Genomic DNA, 22,678 nt, shown 5'->3' on the forward strand with positions numbered 1-22,678 from the left:
TCCGATACAATTACGACAAATTTCCTCACTCATAATGAAATCATTGGATTTACTAACCACTTACTCACGAGTTGTGAGGTTTAAATAAGTTCATACAAATAAGACTGCTAGAAAAGTGCCTGGCACAGAGAAAGCACTCAATAAATATTAGCTTTAAAAGTGCTGGGGCTTCCCTGGTGGTGCAGTGGTTGAAAATCTGCCTGCCAATGCAGCAGACATGGGTTCGAGTCCTGGTCTGGGAAGATCCCACATGCCGTGGAGCAACTAGGCCTGTGAGCCACAATTACTGAGCCCGCGCGTCTGGAGCTGGAGCCTGTGCTCCTCAACAAGAGAGGCCGCGATAGTGAGAGGCCCGCGTACCGCGATGAAGAGTGGCCCCCGCTTGCCGCAACTAGAGAAAGCCCTCGCACAGAAACAAAGACCCAACACAGCCATAAATTAATTAATTAATTATTTTTTTAAAAAAGTGCTGAATATCAATTTGGATATATATGCATATATAAAGAGATATAAATAAGATCACCCCTAAGAAGCGAATGATTCTACTTTGGAGAATCTTTACTAAAAAAACACTCATAGATTCAGACAAAGATTTATTTATAAGGATGGTCATCAGAGCATTGCTAGTAATAGGAAAAAAAAAAGAAAACAGGAAACAACCTAAATGTCCAACAATAATGAAACAAACTATGTCACTTTTCTTTTTTTAAAAAATACATTTATTTACTTATTTATTTTTGGCTGCATTGGGTCTTCGTTGCTGCGGGCTTTTCTCTAGTTGTGGCGAGCAGGGGCTACTCTTCATTGCGGTGCATGGGCTTCTCATTGCAGTGGCTTCTCTTGTTGCAGAGCACCGGCTCTAGGCACGCGGGCTTCAGTAGTTGTGGCACACAGGCTCAGTAGTTGTGGAGCACAGGCTTAGCTGGGATGGCATGGCATGTGGGATCTTGCCATGTGGGATGGCATGTGGGATCTTCCCGGACCAGGGCTCGAACCCGTGTCCCCTGCATTGGCAGGCGGATTCTCAACCTTTTCACCACCAGGGAAGCCCTAGTCCACTTTTCAAAAGCATGTTTTTAAAGAATTTCTAATGCTGTAAGAAAATTATCATGACAGGTAAAGAGGGATATAAAACCATTCACATAATATGATCTCAATTATAGACACCCCAAACAAACATCTATGAAACAAATATCTCCATAAGAATAGATTGGAAGGAAATATTCCAAATATTACTTGTGTGTTTTTCTGAGTAGTGAGATTCTTTATTCATTTCAGCATTTTTCAGATTGTATATCTACAATGAACATGTATTAATTCTACATATAGACAAAATAAAAAAGTTAAGAGTCTATTACCATATCACAACTAATACAAAAACAACTGTGAGTTCCCAGACTAAGTCAGTGGCAAGGGGCAGAGAAGATAACCCTGAGACTGTGTCCTCAGAATTTGGTGACCCTAGTGGGTTACCAAGGGGACAGAGAGGGTATTCCAGGACAGCTCTTAAGCTTTCTAGCTTGAGCAACAGCATGGACAAATGATGGTGTCACAAACCACAATAGGAAATGTAGAAAGAAAGGAAGAAGAAGGTTGGGAGGAAAGAAAATAAATTCACTTTGGCCTCACTGGGTTTGCAGTGTCAAAAGCATCCCGAGGTAGAGAAGCCCTGTCAAGAGCCTGTTACGGGCAGGGCTAAAGCCTAGGAAAGAGATTTTGGTATACTTTTGGGTGTGAGTCACAGTAGTGCATCCTTGAAGCTGTGGCTTACCTGAGGATGCTCCAGTATTCTATGTGTTCTGTGAAGGGGTCAATCAAACTCTGCTCCCATGGAGGCTCAGACACTTGGGGACTACTCCTTCCACCCAAAATGTGACCTAAAGTAGCCCTTGCCTCCTTCAGTCATAGGACTGCTGCTGGATTACAGCGAAGAGTCTTACAGAGACTCACTGTGACTTACGCTGTTTGGTGCTATGGGTGCTGCTTCCATTGAGGACTGCATTGCACTCTCAGAGTCAACCACATAAACTTGCTACTGTACCATCACCATCGTGGAAATAGCACTGGCTGGGTTCATCTACAGGAGATAGACATAGAAGGGAGAGACCAGATCAATGTTTGTTCTTTGGCCTCATCTCTCATCAGCAGCTATGGAATCAGATCAGCAGAATCATCAGCATGGTCAAGCACATCACTGAGAGTCACAGTTGAATATTATTCAGTCTTTAAAAAGAAGGAGATCGTGCCATATGTGAGAACATCAATGAACCTGGAGGACATTACATGAAGGACAAATACTGTATGATTCCACTTATATGATGTATGTAAAACAAACTCATAGAAGGAGAGAGTAGAATGGTGGTTGCCAGGGGCTGGCAGGAGGGGGTTGAGATTTCAGAGTTACTGTTCAATGGGTATAAAGTTTTAGTTATGCAAGATGAATAGTTTTAGAGATCTGCTGTACAACATTGTGATTATAGGTAACAAAACTGTATGTACACTTAAAGATTTGTTAAGAAGGTAAAAAAAAAAAACTTGCTACTGTATATTTCATAGGAATAGTATTCAAGACAATGGCCGCTGCCTCATGCAATGGCCTCTATTTACAATAACCCACAGGAAAACCATCTCAGTCTTCAGGACCAGAAAAGTATGAGCAACTGGACAGCATGAATTCTATAACTGCTCCTGTTTCCCTCTTTGATTTGGCCAATAGGAAGCTCAAAACAAAATCTGTGGCCCATCTTCTGCAACCTTATATGATCACAGAGTGTGCAGTTTAGGTTGCTAATCTATTAACATTTCTGTCTTTGTTGTTTTGCCACCTTTATTTTCTCTTTGTCCCAATTTCTTCAACTATGAATTTTCAAGAACCACTTAAAGTCAAAATTTTCCTTCCATGTCATGCCCACCTTTTGACTCTGTTTCTATCTCCTGGAGTTGCGCAAAAGAATCCTAGGCCCTCTTCCCCACAGCAGCCCTTCAGTGCTCAGGTCCTCCACTAAATCTTATATTTTTAGGCACCAGAGCCCCACTTTCTTCAAAAATTTCTCCTAGATGTGAGTACCTAAAGAATCTTTCATCCTTCCAGACTGAACTGATGCCTTATCTTCTCTTGGCATCTTCCCTAAAGCCCCTACTCAGGATGTCACCCCACAGCAGTATTCACAGCAACCTCATGTGATGGCTGATTTTCATGCTTTCTTTCCCACTGGACTGGGGACTCCTGAAACACAGATGTCAGGCCCTATTTGCCTCCAACTGGTACCTGGTCAGGGCTCAGGGCATAATATAATAATATATGCTTAATAAGTATTTGTTGAGGAAGTAAATGAATTAATATATACACAACCTCCTCACTCACACACATACTAAAAGAAAGCCAAGCTCCGAGGAAGAAAAGGGAGAGCTCAGGTCAGTCCAGGTGTTTGTGAGCCTTTCCATCTGACAACTCTTTTTTCCCTAGGACTCTCCTGAACAGATCTGAGGCCCCAGGTACTGGGGCCAGAGCTGATTTTCCCAGCTAAATCCAGGGTAACTGGGATAAATTTTCACAGAAAGAAAGAATTTCACAGATCAAAAATGTAAGATTCTGGATGCTCCAATCTGTACTTATTTTAACAACACACATTTATGTGGGTCTAATTATGTGCCAGGCATTGTTCCGTGCTCTTTACAAATATCATCTTATTTAATCCTTGTAATGACTTCACAAGATGGGTATTATATCTATCCCCATTTTATTTTCATATAGTCTTTTTAGCATTCAAGTCAGCTATCCTGAAATGAAGGAAGATATAGCTATTCAGTCACTGAATAAAAGAAAATTAGTTACCTTGAGCTCCAATTCATAAAAGGCTGACAAATCGAATGATAGCCTTTGATCTGAGACCTGGACCCCACAGAATACCACATTGCGCACTTAATCACTTATTAAGCATCCTCAGCTCTGTCCTCCGTGAGTTCACAGCCTGGTGGAGGAAACACCACGCATCCAAACAAATAAATTACCTTAGGATCAGGGGTCCAATACGGTGCTGGCAGCAAGAGGAAGTAATTACCTCTGGCTAGAGGAGACAGCTTCCTGGAGGGGGTGATGTCTGAGTTCCATTTTAACAAATGGACCAGAGGGGAGCAGCAGAGAGGGAAGCGAGAGTGCAAAGATGCAGGGATGTGAAATGGCAATGGGCTGGGAAACGAGTGGCAGTCTGGGGTAGCAGGAGAGCGTAGAGAGGGGATGATTTGAGGGATGAGGGATCATCATTCAGGTGATGGACTTGGCTGCAATACCAAGAAGCTTAAAGATACTAACAGGTATAGTAGTCATTTCTGTTCTAGCAGTGTGAGGGAGGGTGGTGAGATTAAACAGAGAGAGACCAGTTAGGAAGCTGTGGCAATAAACCAAGCAAGAAACAGTGTGCACCTGAGCTAGGGCACTGGATTCTAGGGATATTTGGGAACCTGAAGCTTTGGACTGATTGGATGGCTGCTAAAACAGTGTAAGATGACACCCGGGTTTCTGACTTAGAGACCAGGGGGGCAGTGCATACAATGAGATGGGGAGCACGATCTGGGATTATGCTTTCAGGAATGAGGACAAGCTCAGATAGTCTCTAAGCTTGGGAAAGTCAAACTGGGCGGCAGAAATTTTCTTCATTATCTCAGAGAAGTTACTCAGATTCTCATCTCCTTTTTAATAAAATATGATGCATTTCATTCTGTCATCATAGTGAAAAATCATTGCCCTCTGCTGGGAATTAATAACCTTTCAAATTAATAACCTTTGGGTAGGAAAATTGGTTTCATTAATACCTCCCCTTGCACTTTGTAGTTTCATCATCTCTCTGTCCTGCTGTCCCCTGAAACCAAAAACCCAAGACTTATTGTCTGAGAAGCCTGAATGACTTTATGCTCAGAAAGAATGATCAGGGTTCTTAGTAACTGGGCTGAATTGAGTTCACTGATCAAAAATGCTGGTATGGCCTTGTGTCTACCCCTTAGCCAGAGGGGAGCCCACCCTCGGCTGGAAGGGACTGTGAGAGCATCCTCCCCCAGCTCTTGGTCTGATTCGTAATCTTAGCAGAAAAGATGTCGCCCATCTTGGGATGCCACACCTGGGGAACACGGCACCTCCCTCAGGCTCCACCCAGCTGCATCTCTGACTGACTTCATGGTCTTGACAGCTGTTGGGCTGCCTCAAAGAGTTGGGTGACTGCCCATCCTCCACAAAGTGTCTCAGAGTCAGGGTGAGGCTCCCCACAAAGAGAAGCTAGATAGCCTTTCAGGAAAACAACAGAAGGTATAATCATAAAAGCAATCTTTTTCTCCCCACCCCACCCTCACACAGTCTATGAAAGATTCCGGGTGGATATTCATTTATCCTTTTCTGCTGAAAACTCCTTAGCAGCATCTTATCATCTAGAGCATAAAGTCCAGACTCCTCAGCATCCAGGGGCCCCCCACACTCTGGCTTCCCAGACTTAGGCTTCCTTCCACCCACAAGGTCCCATGCCTCTGAGCCCTTACTCAGCTGTTCCCTCAGTTTGGAAAGCCCTACTCCTTCCACCCACTCACACATACAGGCAAGCCCTCATTCATCCCTCAGGGCCAGCATGAGCATCACTTTCCCCGAAAAGTCCTCCCTGCATGCCACTCCCCATCAAGCAGAATCCACCACTCCCTCTGTGACCCTCCCCACCCCAGTCCTACGTGGTCAATGCAAGACTACGTGTGAGAACAGGTTGAGCCACAGGAAAGAATGCATAGTGTCATCAAACTAAGATGCTCTATGTGCTGTCTCCCTAGCATAGGGATGTAGGGAATTGGAGTCAGAGAGACAGGGTCCAAATCCTACCACTTATTGGCATCATGATTTTGGGCGAAATACTTATCCTCTCTGAACCTCAGTCCCAATTGCCTCTCCCATATTCCCACTGTCCTGGAGTTACTCTAGTGTCTGACTGAATGATCCTATAGTCACTGGAATGGCAGGATGGAGGATCTGGTCCTCTCCACCTCTGTGTGGGGTCCTCCTAGGTCACCCTCCATCATCTCCCAGGAAAGAAATGGCCATTCTGCTGGAAATAAAAGGCTCTTTGGGGTTCCCCAAAGCCACAGTCCATGCCTACCTCCAGCACCTTGCAGTAACCCCACTGCCTAGTGCTCTTAGAAACTTTTGGGTTGTCCCAGAGCTGGCAGAGGTGGAACAGGTGCCAGGTTAAACACTGTCTCCAATTTTATCTTCCAGAGTCATTTGGAAGGAGATCTCGAGCTGTTGAAACAAAGGAAACATCACAGGAGACAAGAACCAGATTTCTGCTCTTTAAAGAAGAAACCGATAAGAGCTGTCAGATTCGGCTCAATCACTCAGACACATTACAGCAGTGCGGCTTCAACTCCTCTCTGCCTCTGGTGATGATAGTCCACGGGTGGTTGGTAGGAAATGCTGACATGCCTTTTTTCTCTCAACTTTTACATTTTCTTCTGTTTCCCTCCCTAGTGTGTTCAATTGTAATAAAAAGATAGGGAGCTGGTGATAACAACTTCATGCATAATACTTTTAAAGTACATTCTAATTTTCCAAGTGCTTCCACACACATTATCTTATTGATTATCTCAATTTCATGAGTAAGCAGGGCAGAGAAAGTATAATTATCTCCACATTTCAGATAATAAAATGTGGCTCAGAAAGGTCACACAGCACATAAGGGCCCATAAGAGATTGCAGTTCATGAAGGTGAATCTGCATGTTTCCCAAGAGGAGGTAGGAAGCCAGAAGACATAGTCTCCCAATAAAATATTATATTTGTAAGGGTTAAATTCAGCTGCAAATAACAGAAATCCAAATTGGGAGTAGTTCAAATAAAACAGAAGTTTTTTTTTCCATTTCATACAACAGTCCAGTATACGTAATCCAAAACTGAATAAACAGCTTTGGTCACTGAAGTCCTCAAGGACCCAGCTCATTCCCTGCTCACTATTCTGCCATCCTCAGAGTATGGTCCTTATCCTCATAATCCAAGATGGCAGCTAGAGCACTAGCTATCACATCTGCAACCCAGGTAGCACAGGTAGTAAAACGTAAACGCAAAAAAGTAAAAAAGCAGGGTTTTTAAAAAACAACTATATTGAGGTATAATTCGCATTGTACCATAAAATTCATCCATTTAAAGTGTATAATTCAATGGCTTTTGGTATATACGTGTGTTTTCTTAGGTTAGCTTCCCAGAAGCATCTGTGAAATGCTTCCAATTACATCCATTTGCCCATACCTAGAGGGAAAGGTGGTTAAGATATGTAGCCTCTTAGAGAAAGTGTAGCTTTTTAGTGATGCTAAAATTCTATTACTGTGGAAGAAGGGGGAAAAGAATATTGTGGGCAGTGAGTGAAGGCAAACAAAAGTTTCCAAGAAGAAATTCTGCCTTACTGGTTTCTAGGCCACCCACGATTTGAAGCTTGGTTCACACTGTGAAACCTCTAGAAATCTGGGGTCTATTTCATGACTTGAAACCCCCTTTCCCTACCATCTAATTGAAAACTACTCTGCAACCCCCGTCTATCCTAGCTTAGAGAGCAAAATGAGCCCATGGGCCCACCACCACTCTTTCAACATGTATTCACTCATACCCTCCACATGAACAAAACAGACCCCGTGCCTGGCCTCATAGGGTAATGGGAACCACATGACACCATGTGGGTGTAGCCACAAGGTGGGTTTGCCATCCCAGAAAAGCACACAGGCTCTTGTAGCCTGCCAGCAGCTTCCTCCTAGGATTTAAAGGAGCCCCACTCTAGGGGAGGGCGGGGGGTGTTCCACCACAGCACAGGGTTGGCAGTGAAGGTGGTAGGGGCTTTCCTGCCCGTAGAGAAGAAACCTAACACAGATGAGGCCCTATAGGAGCTAAGTCATTTACATTAGACATAAGCTCATTTAATCCTCCCACGTCCCAACACAGCCACTTGAGTTAGTCTCATCTCTCAGATGAGGAAACCGCAGCTCAGAGAGGTCGAGCAGCTACCACAGTCACACAGCCCTCAGTAGACAGAACTCCAAAACTAGAACCCTCATGCTCCAAAGCCCACACTGTCAAAGACTCCATTACATCAAGCCTTTGTCAAGGATGGGTTTGGCAGGGTCCCCATCACACAGCAGGCCTCACACTGCAATCTCCTCACTGCAGCTCTCTCTAGCTAAGCTAGGAGCTCCATCCCTGTTTCTTTAAAAAAAAAAAAAAAAAAAAAGCATGGAATTGGAGACAGAGGGTAGAACCCTGAGATGAAACCTATCTTAAAGGAAACTAAAGATCAGACATGGAGGGAGTTGTCTGGCGGTCCAGTGGTTAGGATTTGGCGCTTTCACTGTGGTAGCCCGGGTTCAAGCCCTGGTCAGGGAACTAATATCCCACAAGCTGAATGGCACGGCCAAAAAAAAGATCAGACGTGGAAAGCTTTCCCATGGGAGCGGAGAGGGTAAGGATGGATTATTAGAAGGCCAGTCATTGTAAGGGAAGAACATTCCATCTCTTCAGCTGCTTTAGCCAAAGGGACCTTCCCTTACAAGAGAAAAAGAGAAAAGAAATTGGGAAGGAGGGAATGCATCCAGAGCAGAGCTTTGGGGAGAACAGGGCTGTGGACTCGGTACCTGACTTGAGGTAGGGACTTGAGCTGAGAGCCTTACAAACAGCAGAGCCGGCTCTCCCTGCCTCCCCCTTACCTCTGCTTATAGCAGAGGTAAGACCCTGCTATAGACCCTGCCTAGAGTATCCCTTCCCTCATCTCCCGCCAGACAGGATCCATTATATATTAGGTGCTCCAAAAATATTTGTTAGCTGAAGTAATGGCTGACTTCATATCTTGTTTACAGACATGAAGATAGCAGGGCCCTCTTACCAGGATCCTTTTACTAGAATGAGTTCTTTGTTTTCAAAATCTTGTGCAGACTGGAATATATCTACTATTGCTGGTAATAATAATAATAATGACAACAGCAGCAGCTGCAATAACTAACATTTACTGAGTCCTCACTATGTTCCAGGTGCTAAATGCTTTACATCTATTAACTTATCTCATCTTCACAGCAATCCTGGAAGGAGGACACTATTATTATCCCCATTTTCCAGACAAGGAAACTGGGGCACTGAAAAGTTACGTAACTTGCCCAAGGTCACTCAGCTAGTAACTAGGAGAGTCTGGATTTGAACCCAAGGTGTTACATCCACATAGAAGGTACTGGGTAGAAAGACATTTATTAAATGAATGCATCTTACCCCAGACTCAAAAGCCAAACCATCAATACTGCTGTCCAGCTTCACCTCTGTGTTCTCATCTTCAATTACACCCGACTTTCCTCCTCTCCCCAGACAGGCCGCACTGCCCTTCTGTGGTTCTGAACCTCTGCACATGCTCTTCCTCCGCCTGGAGTGCCCTAGATACCCTCACCCACCGCCGCCATACTCACCTGCCCACCTGGATTCTTCCGTGAGAACTCCTATTTATCCTTCCAGACACAGCACAACCGTCTTTGCTCTGTGAACCCTTCAGGAGTGCCCTGCAAATTGGCTCTCAGACAAGGAACATACACAAAACAGTTCTCCATAATGAATCAACCCAATTGTTATTGAGTTCCTACTATGTTCCAGCTCACAGTCCTACCCCCTCTAAGGCAAGCGGAACACAGTGGGTGTGACCCAGAGGTGCGGCAGCACAGGGAGGGCTGGAGGTAGCCCCCCGGGGGACATTTGGAAAGTCCAGAGACATTTTTGGCCTTCACAGCTTGGGGAGGGGGAGGAGAGGGGTGCTGCTGGCCTCTCTTGGATGGAGGCAAGGATGCGGCTAAACATCCTACCGTGCACAGGACAGCTCCCACAGCAAAGAAATATCTGGCCCCAAATGTCAATGGTGGTGAGGTTGAGAAGCCCCAGATTAAGCCCTTTCTCTTGGAGAGAAGGCCCCAGCATGAGCCCAGAGTTGGAGAAGGAAAGAGGTGAGCAGGTAGATAGAGGGAGCTAGCACAGCACTCCCGCCTCCCTCCCTGGGAAGCTGATGACCCTGTGGTTCCACCCTCAGATGGAAGCCTCACTGGAAAACTGGATCTGGCAGATGGTGGCCGCGCTGAAGTCTCAGCTGGCCCGACCAGTCAACGTGGCGCTGGCAGAATGGGTCACCCTGGCCCACACCCACTACTCCATTGCTGTCCGCAACACCCGCCTCGTCGGCCAGGAGATCGCGGCCCTTCTCCAGTGGCTGGAGGTGAGACCTGCCCTGACCTGCCTTCTGTCCCGTCCTCTCCCTTCCTCTAAGACTGAGTGAATTAAGCTGGTCTCCTAGAGCAACCCAGACGGGAGAACTACTTCTGCTAAGCTCACAGGAATGGGAAGGCATGGGACAGAGACCAGACCCCCAGCGGTCTCTCAAATGCCTCCCTTAAAGCCCTATTTTATAGAATCATCTGCTCCCACTACTCCATCAACTGTTCCTTTTATGCTCACGTCTTTGGATGTGCTAAGGGATCTAAACACACCCTATAAGCTATCAAACTCCCACACACATGAATGAGATCACTCCTGCAAGGCATTAACATCCAGGTAAAGATGGGCAGACAGGAAGCAGCATCACCAGGCAGAGTCCCAGGTAGCTGAGCCTGAAAGGAAACAGGACAGAGTCAGCAAGGTGAGAAACCAGTTGGCGTCCTGAGTAGGAGTTAAGCACCTTACTTGTGACCAGGCACAAAGAGAGAGCCTAGAGCAGGCTGCACCCACAAAGGCTTTTATCCAGGCAGCTCTCTCCCCTCCTGAAACCATCTCACTGCTGTCTTCCAGGAATCTGTTCACTTTTCTCCAAGCAATGTTCATCTAATTGGGTACAGCCTGGGTGCACACGTCTCAGGATTCGCTGGCAGTTACATGAGTGGAAAGCACAAGATTGGGAGAATTACAGGTAACCACACTTGATGACTAACAGCTATAATCTTCACAACTGCACAGGAGCATGGAGCAAGGACCTGCTTTTCCAACGGTCTCATAATTAACCCACCCCCAGCTTCCTTCAAGCTGTATTAGAGTTCACAAGAGGACTTACAGCACTATTTATTTCAAACATGACCGCTGTCATAGACTGCTGTTCCAAGAGAATTTAGAGCAAATCACTGCCTCACTTCCTATTGCCTTTCCTCAAACAAAGGTCTCTCACAGTCCTGCCAAATAGGTCCTAAAAAGTAGATTTTGTGTACACTTTTGTAGCAGGAAAGAGTTTATTTTTCAACCTATAGTTTTAAAAGCCCAACGTGAGTTAAAGAATGACAGCCCTAAATTTGCTGTAACAGCCATGTTTGTACCTCAGTGTTCACTTTTGTGAAACACATGGGTCCTACTCTGGGGCCCATTTGGATTGAGGGAGGGGTCTCTGCACCAAAAACCTCGCCCCAAGCTCTATGCCACCTTAGAAATGCCCCTAGATACCCAGGAAGAGCTGAAGACACACAAGAAGGCCTTTCCTATCAGGCTGCCCTGACACAAACCTCATCCCCCCCTGCTGCCCCAGAGTCAGAGTCAGAAGAACACGCCTCATCAGCCAAGTCCCTGAGGCCCACTGATTCCTACAGGGTAAAACTCAGAAGGCCCAGACAAGGCCCTTCTCAGTGTAGTGTCCCCAGAGCTCTCCAGCTTCTCCTCCCACTGTTCCCTTCTTATAGTTCTCGGCTTCTGTGACACTAGATTTTTCTCCACTCTACAAATGTGCCATGGCCTTTTGTGCTTCTGGGCCTTTGCAGTCACTTTTCCCTTTGCCTGGAATACCAAGCCCTACTCTCCCTACCAAACTCCTACTCATCCTTCAAGACCCATCAGGCTAAAACAATATTTCACAAGCGAAAACAATTCAAACAAAATGTAAGATGAATAACATTGCTGTGATCTTTTATTTTATCAAGAAAGTACATTTTTGGCAACTACTATCTACTATTACCATTCCTTCATAAAAAAAGAGATTTATTTTAACACTGAAAAAATATAGGGATAATGGCAGACATTTAAACGAAGCAAATTTGTCATGATGAGAACTCATTTTCTGGTCTTTTTTTTTTTTTTTTTTTTTTTCATCTTGCTGGTGATGGGAAGGCCTGATCCATGGATCAGTATTTGGCGCCCTCCATGATTTAACACTCAATAGCCTGGGGGTGAGCAGACCTCCCACACAAGAACCTTCCACAGAAGTCCAGTGAGGTCCTTCACAGACAAACCAGGCCTAGAAGGCTAAGTCAGAACTGCAGAGAGGCGGCACTGGGCCCAGGACCCTCTCCACACCAGCTGATGTCATGGGCCACATCAGGCATTACTAGCCAGGCCCACACATATCAGAAGCAACAGGACCGCTAATCACTCTGTTGTCATCTCATAGTCAACCTGATGAAGAAAGGAATATAAATCACTTCCTTTATTTGTAACTACGGGTAAGGGCTAGAGAGCAGGGACTGTCACGGTCCCCTGTCAATTCCTTCACCCCCAATAGTGATGGAAGCCAGGACTGATACGGGACAACAAAGGGTCCTCCAGAGAAGGTAACGGAAGAAAGAGAAAAAACCTTGAGTGCATAAATACTTCCCAGCAACCATCAGCCAGGAGCTGCCACTTGTCTCATGTAAACATATCTGTCACTTAAGGACCAGAGCTGTGAGCAGTCCTATTTGCTCACAACATTTTTCCCAGAGAACAGTAATGTCCCAAGGCGGTTCTGAACATTCCAATGAAATGACATTAGTGTAGGGGAAAAGCCAGCTTGTTTAGGGAAATTATTGACAACATGCAGGCAAATAAATTCTTTCTTTGATGGATAGGTTAAAACTACTTACATAAGCACAGTGGTTTTTTTTATATGCAAACACATGCTTTTGAAAGTAGCTTGAGAGGTACTTAAAATTGATTGGCTTAAATAAATCAAGCATTCCCTTATAACCTTATTTCTACCACTGGATAGTTCCTGCAAACCTCTTTTCCCCATAGATAATAACCAGCCCGTGTCCAATTTTTAGTGCCATGAATTACTACAGTTTTACTGCGAAAAGTTTTGGCAAGATTTTCGAGAGAAAGATTATGCCCTAGGATTTTCTTCTTCCTGCCAGCTCATGAATGTGTAATAACATGAAAAAGGTAAAAAGAGCATTTCTTCTCTCCTCTTGCTCTCACCTAACCCTTCCCCTTGCTTTCCTGTTAGGGCTGGATGCTGCGGGCCTTTTGTTTAAAAGAGCTTCCCCCAATGACCGGCTTTCACCAGATGATGCCAATTTCGTGGACGCCATTCACACCTTTACCCAGGAACACATGGGCCTGAGTGTGGGCATCAAACAGCCCATAGCCCACTATGACTTCTACCCCAACGGGGGCTCCTACCAGCCTGGATGCCACTTCCTAGAGCTCTACAAACACATTGCCAAGCACGGCTTAAACGGTGAGAAAGAAGACACTAGCCTACGCTGGTTTACATTCCCCACAACTGATGGGGCCTCTGGATCCAGTGGTGTCTAATCTGCAAGATTCTGAGAAGAGTTTGGCAAGGGTGGGGCCCAGGGTGAATGGTCACCAAGTCCACCCAGAGAGAGGGCTTGTGGGAGTAGGTAAGGGCTGCCGCTCCCCTCAAGCCCTTCCTCTTAACAGGCAGTGGTCCCTGGAGCTCAGGTGCTGAGGATGAGCTGAGGGGCACCACTAGGAGTCCCCGCTTCTTACCTCCACTCAGTGTACCCAGCGAAGTCTCTCCCGGGGTATTAGCCCTTCTGAAAGTTGAGCCCTGATGCCTGTAGTTCTTCCTCTTTCTCCAGAAGCTTCCTCACTCAGGGGGCTTCCTCTCTTCTGGGCCCTATGATGATCCACTTAATAGATAATGGTTTCTTGATCCTTGGTCTCACAAGAGTGGGAATAACTCTCCAACCCCCGTGAGGTTTAATCATCTGACCCTACAGGACATTCATTATTGAGATTCTTCCAATTAGATGTTCAGCTCTAAATAGGTCCTTGTGACTTCCTTTGTCTCAGGGCGGAAACTGAATATGGCATTATCTGGGTTGTGAGTCCCCTTCTCTCTCAAACCCTAAAACCAAAACATTAACACGCACATTGATAACAGGCCCCGGATTAAAGAACAAAATTGTAAGCAAAAACCATACATTTCATAGGCATTCCAAGGTTCTCATTATTGTAAAATAATATCCTGATTAAGACATGCCAACTCACTCTAAGCCAACTGGAGACCCCTCGACCCCCGCATACCACCATTTTGCCCCAATCATCTGAAACTGAGCTGAGCACACACTATCTCGTGATTACATCACCACCTTCACGTCTCCTGTATCAGAATGACCTTCACACTGGACACTATCTCATTTTGGCTGGACTCCCAGCTTTCCACCCGCCCACGCCTGAGAGAACCTTCTGGGAACTTCCCCTTATCATTCCTTACATCTCTCTCCAGTCATCGCCCTCTAGTCACCAGCAGTTCCTGGTGACCATCCAGCCCTCTTCCCAGATTTATACCCTCCCTAAGCTCAACACAGACCCCTAGGATGGTGTTTATTAGCTAGTTGCCTGGTAAATGCATCTCTGACCAATTACTGCCATTTTCTCTTTTGTGCTACACTTCAGAATGATGGAACCAAGGATATTCATTTACCTTGCCCACCCTTGGTATGGTTTTTCTCAGTTTTCTTCACCCTTATGTTTGCAGGTGATCCCATTCTGGGGCGAACATGTTAACTTGGTCACTTGTTAACTGCTTTACCATCCTCACCACCTCCTGGCTAGGTGAGCTTGAGTGAGTGAGTGTCTTTGAAACTCAGTTTTCTCACTCGTAACAGCTGCCTCAAGGAGCTGTACTGAAGATCTGGGGAGGCACTCAGTGTAGTACCTGCCGAATAGTGGGTGCTCAACAAATATAGCCCCTAGTGACCAAGAACTGAGATGACTAATCCTGGGCAAACAGCTTTTGGCAAAGTTACCTGTGCTCCACCTTCACATGAGGTTCTTATCACATCTCGTGGTGGTTCCTCAACATTCCTAGAGAAAACTTCACTAAAGATTAAGATTTGGAGAACCAAAAACAACCCCCCCCCCAAAAAAAAGGTCAAAATCCTTGGTATATAAACCTCCTAAACTTGTTTTGGGTTAGGCCCGTTCAGACCTGGTCACTGGGATACGTCCTTCTTGAAGCCAATCCCCATGCTGGTTGTACAGGCCAGTTATCTTAGGGCATGCGGTGGCTGCTTTGGGACAGAAGGCAGACATGGTGGGGGAGGCCTCAGCTCTCACCAGACCATGAGCCAAGTCCCAAGATTGCCTGGGCACTGGTTTACCCAGCTTTATTAAGAAAAGAGGCATTCCGCAGAAGCCTGTTCTGCTAACTCACCCTTAACGCATCAGCAATTGTGCATTTTTAACCATTTGAGATTAAAATATTTCCAAAATGAATTACACTACCCCACTTGCTTAAATAATTCAATATTTTCTTAGTGACTTGGGGCTCCTATTAAAACACCTACTGTAACATACAGGGTGCCCTCAGCAGCCCCCTGGAGCCTGAGATTATGCCTCCACACTAAGTGACTGCAGGGGGTCTACCCTTTGTGTAGTGTTCAGTCGGTTATCACATCCACTGTAGTCAGCGGGTTGACCTCAGCACTCTCCTCCTCCTTCCTAATGTGCTGGTACTCTGCACTGAGAAACAAGGTGATCCTTCAGATAAAGGGATGATAATGTCCTTCTTGCCCTGTTTTCCAGCCATCACCCAGACCATCAAATGTGCCCACGAGCGGTCGGTGCACCTCTTCATCGACTCCTTGCTGCACGCTGATATGCAGAGCACAGCCTACCCATGCAGGGACATGGACAGCTTCAGCCAGGGCCTGTGCCTGAGCTGCAAGAAGGGCCGCTGCAACACGCTGGGCTACTATGCCCGCCAGGAGCAGCAAAGCAAGAAGAGCAAGAGCCTCTTCCTGGTGACTCGAGCACAATCCCCGTTCAAAGGTGAGTGCAGGAGATCCTTCAGAAGGGCAGAATGCAGCCACTTGTCTGAAGGTTCAGAAGTTCCCTGAAGTCTTTTGCTGGAACTACTTCAGGCTCTGTTATTTTAGTGGTTTTGACCCTGCACAGATTGCAGACCGTGATGATGACACAGCCTCTCTCTTTACCCAAGAATGTGGCTTCCTCACTGCCAAGTGCTGGAGGAGACAGCTTGATACTTTCTGGAACAATCCTTGGGTTGGCTGTACTTCATCCAATATCATGGTCCCCTAGAATATTAGATCCAGAAGGCCTTGAGCAATTACCTTGACCACCCATGTCTCATTGTACAGGGCCCTGGAGACTTCTCCAAGCTCAGACTGGAGCCCAGTGCTTTCATCTCTGCTCATGGCTTCCAGGAAAAACCTGGGCTCCATGCTACATCTGTGCTTCCTCATTTCCCCTGACGTTTGAATCAGCTCGTCTTACAAGAGATCATTGTCCTATTGAGGCCCTCCCTAGAAGAAGTTCCACTTCTCAACCTCAGGGGAGAAACTGAGCCCCTTCTTCTTGCTGGGTTGAACAGGAGGTCAGAGAAAGGGCTGTGGCCATGATTTGGGCTGAAGCCAGCAGAGAAATACTCCACTAAAGCCTAAATCCTCCTGGAGGGAACAAGCCAACATCTGTTGCCTTTAACATTTCTGCCTAATCCTTAAAACAGCTCTGGAATGATTTAGCATCTCACCGTTCACAGCACATGCTCGTGTCACTGGGAGGAGCCTGGTGCTGTTTGCTTGTTACCGTGCAGATATTTGTATGCAGAAGGTGAACACGCTGTCAGTAGCACTTTGCCTTTGCACCGCGTTTTACACAAAAACATTACATGTATCCATCGACTCCTCGTGGTGCCCACAACAGCCAAGCGAGGTTGGCAGGGTTAGCCTGGAAGGAGGCCTGGAACCCAGGTGACCCTGACTCCTAGGCTGAACACTCCCAGGTGTTCCGTTCATTACCACACTCCCAAGTTCAAGCTCCCAGGCGACTTATTTTTTAGGCACAGGACTCTTCTGTTTATCTGAACTTTTGCTCTCCAGCCAGATTTCCCTTCCCTGAGTCCCAGGAATGACAGAAATCAGGTGGAGCGTCTGCTAGCTTCTGAGAGCACTTGGAGGGAGGGCAGGATCTTTCTTCCCTGAGGGCAGAGGGTGCCCTCAGCTGTCTGTCCTTGAGGGGTGGAACCGGGGCACTGGGGCAGGTGAGGGGATTTGGAAGGCCTCCTGCTTCAGGGAGCTCCCCCGCCGCAGGCTGCCAATTAGACACTCACTTGGGTTAACCAGCTCCTCTTTTAAATGGCAGAGCTGCCTGGAGTGATTAAGCCTCTCAGATAATCACATTTTACCAGATCTACTTTAATCCTGGAATGTTAGCGTTTCAAAAAACTGTTCAACTTCACCATTTCACAGATGGGAAAACAGAGGCCCAGATGCAGGAGAATCATTTGCCCAGGGACACAAGAGGAATTCTTGGGGGCAGAGCCAGCATTGAGACCCAGGCCTCCAAACAACTAGTCTAGTGATTTTTTTACCTTGGTAACCTGCCCGTGGTCTGTCTGTGGGGGTGAGGGAAGGAGTAGAGGTGGGGGAGGATCTTGCTTTCTCCTTGTGGTCAGCTGGAAAGAAAGAGTGTCATTTTTCACCTTCCAGGGCAGGGCTGTGCATCTGAAGTGAGGGACTGGGTCCTGCCCGAGGTCATCTCCTGTGGGGCGTGGAGATCGAGGAGGGAGGCGAGAGCATCAAGAGAAGGAAGAGGGAGAGGGAAGAGCAGTAGACACAAGCCAGCCTGAGATTTTCCCTTTGCCTGGGACCCCAGATGCCCAATCACCACACGGTGCTGGTGTGAACTCACAGGGACCCCTTTCCTATGAAGGAGGATCAAGGAGTCGCATTAGGGCATCACTATCTCACCCAGCAGCTGCCAAAGGCACTGTGCCAGGCCATCATTTATTCTTCAAGCATAAATAGAGCCAGGGTAGGCAGAGGCCCTCCCTCAGGGGGCTCAGGGGAGACCAATCCCCTCCCACATGCTAAATGCTAAATGCTGTCCCAGGAAGACAAATGATGAGTCCCTTGGAGACAATGTTGCAGGAAGAGGGACCCCTTCCAGGGCCCGAGAGTGGGCGCTTGCCTAACCCTCGGAAATGAATTGTCTGAGGAGACACACGTGCTGACAAAGCAGAGACTATTGGGAAGGGGCACCTAGGCGGAGAGCAGCAGGGTAAGGGAACCCAGGAGAACTGCTCTGCCCCGGGGCTCGCAGCCTTGGGTTTTATGGTGATGGGGTTAGTTTCCGAGTTTTCTCAGGCCAGTCATCTTGCTTGGCCCATACCTGGTGACTCAGGGTCCTTCCTGGTTGCGCACGCATCTCTCAGCCAAGAGGATTGGCTGGATTCCAGAGTGAAGGATTCTGGGAGGTTGGTAGGACACATGGACTGGCGTCTCCTCTCTCCTTTTGACCTTTCCCAAATTCTTTCAGTGGGTGGTGGCTTGTTAGCTCCACGTTCCTTACCAGGACCTCAAGGTGTAAGATAACTCATGCAAATCGTTACTCTAGGGTCTGGCCAGGGTGGGCAGTTTCGGTCAGTAGTTCCCCTAACAACAACACTTGGGTCTCTTTATCACCAGCGTCTCATCTTGCTCCAGGGATATCCAATGAAGATAAGATCTACGGAGCCACTGATATGGAGATGGGACTATGAGATAAGACTGCCTGAAACTGGTCCGAACCCAAACCTCCAGCCCCAGACAGAGTCCAGTGATGAGCTGCAGCCTGCACTGCACCCTCCTCTTCTCTGGGCCCTCCAAATTCTCCCCATACCCACCTCAGCCCTTCCAGTGAGCAAAGTCCTAATCTGCTCAGCCTAATTTGACTCACTGGTGGGGAGTCACATCCCTGCGGTCACATCAAGCTACCCTGGGTACAGCTGGAAATTATGCCCAGATGAGACTCCTACCTATGTGAAAGCGGCTGCTCATGGGATGCTGTAGTCTGTATAATGCTACATCGACCTATATGGTCACTGCTAACCTTATGTGGCTTTTAAATTACTTAAAATAAAATCACAAATTTGAATCCTCAGTCATACTAGCCACATTTCAAATGCTCAAATATGTGGCTGCCATATCAGAGAGTTCAGAAATAGACCATTTCCATCCAGAAAGTTCGATTGATGGTGCTGGCATCAAGTCTTTAATCTAGGCCACCATAACTGCACCCTTCTTCACCCATCATGGCCACGATCATCTGTGACTTGGGCCCCCAGAGTCTATTTCAGTGGCCAACTCCAGCATTTGATGAATACTTATAGATTCATAAAGGAACAGACTTGCCCAACCCTGGTTACAGAGAACCCACAATCCATATTTTTCAAGGACATTTAATTGTACTGTATATTTTAGTGCAGGGTCTGGCTGGGCAAGATAAACATCCCCTCCCGATTGTAGTTGCACAAAGGATGACTAACTTGGCCCTCATTCCTCTGGCTCCCAAGATATTTTGACAAAACCATCAAAGGATCTGTTTTCTACAGCCGTACGCCAGAACTCGGGTAAACGCTGAAGAGGACAGCAGTAGCAGAAGGGAATTGGGAAACAGTCGCTGAGTGAAATGAGGCAATTTATTGCCTACTTCCATTCTCTCTCTCAGGAGGAACCTTTGCTAGTTTGGGTGCCCTTTTTTTTTTTTTTTTTAAGAGAAGGGGTTGGGAAACAAACCTATATGAAGTCCTGCTTAGCAAGCATCTTATCTAATTTAATCCTCATAGCAGTTAGAGGAGGTAACTGTGTGGAAGAGAAGGAAGCAGCACTCGGTGGGGTGGGGGGGACTTCCTCTGTCCAGACACCACGTTGGATGTGTTGCATCAATTATCTCATGTATCATTTAATCCTCACAACAACCTACAGACGGAGAGAGGGACAAAGATGGAAGGGGCAGGGGGTGGATTGATTATGCCTAATTTTCCAAATAAATAAATTGAGATTCAGAGAGGCTAAATCACCTTCCCAAAGTCACACAGTTAGTGAGGAGCAAACGCAGTGTTTGACCCCAGGTCTCCCCGCTTGCATGGCCCTTGTTCCTTTCACTCCACATGGCCTCCTAAGTGTAGGACCGAGGCCAGTTCACTGACAGCTCACTCCTGAGTCATCCCTCCTCTTGGGCTCCTCTTTCTGAGTCTCTCCTCTCTTCCCCATCCTCCGCTGCCTGCACTCTCTCCCTGCACTCTGGGCCCCATCCAGCCGGTGGGAACTCGCTCCAGCTGATGAGAGCACTCTTCTGGTTGGTGAGCTAACCACCCAAACTGTGACTTGGGGAGTCTGTTTGTCTTTGGCTTTTCTCAGCTACTTCTTTGGAAGGTTTTCACTGATTTCCAGGGAGAATTCCAGAGAAGCAATGGGTATAGTAGAGAGAACAGAGGCTTGGGATTGGGATAAGGAGTGTCCAGAATTTGGCTTTGCTGCCAACCACCTATATGACCTTGACTCTGTGGCAAAACCTATGTGGGCCTCAGTTTCTTCAGCCACGAAGTGACTGTGTGTGGACCAGCATGAGGGAGAACCACTAACGCTGGAACCTGGGGGTGGACTCAGTCTGCCCACTGTGCTGGTCAGTCCTGCATATAGGATGGTCGACACCTTCTAGAAGCCAGGCACTTTTACATACCATCTCATCACATCCTCACAACAACCCTGTGAGAAGGCTTTTAATACCTGTTTTACAGATGAGGAAACTGAGGTTCAGAAAGCTGATGAGTGCTCAAGACCTCTTGATGGTACCAGGAGGCTCCTATCTCTCAGTCAAGGGTGCTTATTTCCATCCCATACACACACACAACACAATACTCCCTGGCCTTCCCATACATACACATATACACACACGCTCCCCCATCTCCACCCCCAGCAGAGAAGGAAACTACCCATAGAAGGGGCAGGCATCCAATCTGGTGACATCAGCATCACGTAAATGGGGCAGTACTGTTGAGCCCAAATTTAGTCCCCAACCTAAGTATATACACGCACACACACATAGGCTTATAAAACCCCTTCTCGACTTCCCTTGAGCCTGTTCTGAGTTCATTCAACCAGCCCCTGCTAGTGCTGGCTGCTCGTACACTAACCCCCTGCATAAGACCATCACTGGGCCTCTCAGTTCCATGATGTTCAGCCTCCCTCTCGGGTTAGAGGCATTTGAGATCTAGGAAGAAGACCTTGGTGCTGCAAGAAAACACGAGATCTCATTCTTACTAACTCCATGAGAAAAAAATCTATACATTCAAAACAAAAAAGGCCTCTTTGATGTTTGTAAAGAGTCATAATGTCTCCCAGGGCCAGTACCTAATGATTCAGATTCATTTTTTCCATGAGACAAAAAAAAAAGGAAAAAAATATTCCCTTTTTATAAATTCCATAACCTGGTGCTCACAGTGGCTACCTTGTAAAAAGAAACTTTTTTTTTTAAAGTGGCACCAGTGGGGTCCACACAAGATTAGGATCCAGGGTTTTTAGGGTATCTGAACCCCAGGCAGACTCTCTGGTGAGGAGAATCTCCAGAGGCCTCACATCTCTGCTCCAGGTTTGATTTTGCCTGATCTCATTCAGGGTTAATAGACTATTTCATACTTTTCATCTTTAAGACCTGAAATAATTTCTCCTGCCTGAACTGAGGAACACGTTGTGCTGGCCTCCTTGCAGTCACAGGATCAAAAGCATTTCCCTAAATCATTTTTTAAAATCCTTATTAAACATGCCATAAGGTAAAGTGAGAAAAATTATTCACCCTTTTTTCCTTCATCTTTGTAACAGCATCATTGTCCTGGGGGGTGGGGGGAGGAGTAAGAAGCAAATTGTCTTTTTTCTTTTTTTAAGGAAAAACACAAAATCCAAAATAAGAACAAATAATTAGATCTGAACATGAAAGTCTCTTATGTATTTTAAAAAATTAATTTCAAGATTTCTCCCCAAAAGTGGCTTTCCTAGTGCAGGTTAAAAGGGATTCCTTGTGCTATCAATGTGTGATGGGTTTGACCATCACACTTCTGCAGACACAGGTGCCCGCATTCCTGCACACCTGTGCCCTCCACAGCCCACCTCACTCAGGCCCCTCATGGCTTACACACCTTTGGAGGTTCTGACCTCCTGCACAGGTCCCACCCCAGGAAGACACTGCAGGACACAGGTAATTCTCATCCACAGGATGTGAGAGCTAAAGGGACCTTCGCAATCATCAAAGCCAACCCCTTCCCCCAGAATTGTAGAACCATGGCATCTCAGATGTGGAAATCCGTCTCTTCCTACTCATATTTTAAGAGCAAAGGAAGACAAAAACCCATCTCCAGTGCAGGGACGTGAAACATTTATCCCAGTTCGGGGGCTGGACATTCAGCAGACAGGCAGCAGGCAGGAATCTGCAGCAGTGATAGCCCAGGATGGATGTCAGTGGGTCAGAGCTGGCAGGCACTTTGTCTTGGTGGCTTTATTGAAGGCAGGTTTAGACTACGGCTTTTCTTCAGGGGCTGTTTGCTCTTTGCTTTCAAAGGGCAGCTTCAGCTTGCTAGAACCGGAACCCCAGGACACAGTGGGAAGGGTCTTTTGGAATCAGACCAGACACCTGTGTTCAAAGTCTGCTCCACCGAAGTGAGAGAGTGG

At 46.7% G+C, this 22,678-nt stretch overlaps 1 protein-coding gene and 1 long non-coding RNA gene across 2 annotated transcripts in view; one reads left to right on the forward strand and one right to left on the reverse strand.

The window, feature by feature from the left end:
* The window catches only part of LIPC (lipase C, hepatic type), a 186,268-nt gene that overhangs the window by 151,822 nt on the left and 11,768 nt on the right, over positions 1 to 22,678 (forward strand). Inside the window, exons 4-8 of the mRNA XM_024128942.3 lie at positions 6,248 to 6,435; positions 10,066 to 10,248; positions 10,818 to 10,935; positions 13,207 to 13,440; positions 15,759 to 16,004. Of these exons, the coding sequence (XP_023984710.1) occupies positions 6,248 to 6,435; positions 10,066 to 10,248; positions 10,818 to 10,935; positions 13,207 to 13,440; positions 15,759 to 16,004 (969 nt within the window). The remainder of the gene's footprint in view (positions 1 to 6,247; positions 6,436 to 10,065; positions 10,249 to 10,817; positions 10,936 to 13,206; positions 13,441 to 15,758; positions 16,005 to 22,678) is intronic.
* LOC129392526 (uncharacterized) lies at positions 752 to 9,995 on the reverse strand. Its single transcript, XR_008618566.1, has 3 exons — positions 9,458 to 9,995; positions 6,129 to 6,271; positions 752 to 2,077 (listed from the first exon to the last, which is right to left on the reverse strand). It is a non-coding gene; the product is annotated as an uncharacterized lncRNA (long non-coding RNA).

This window comes from Physeter macrocephalus, chromosome 11 (genome assembly GCF_002837175.3).
Source record: "Physeter macrocephalus isolate SW-GA chromosome 11, ASM283717v5, whole genome shotgun sequence".
NCBI classification, from domain to species: domain Eukaryota; kingdom Metazoa; phylum Chordata; class Mammalia; order Artiodactyla; family Physeteridae; genus Physeter; species Physeter macrocephalus.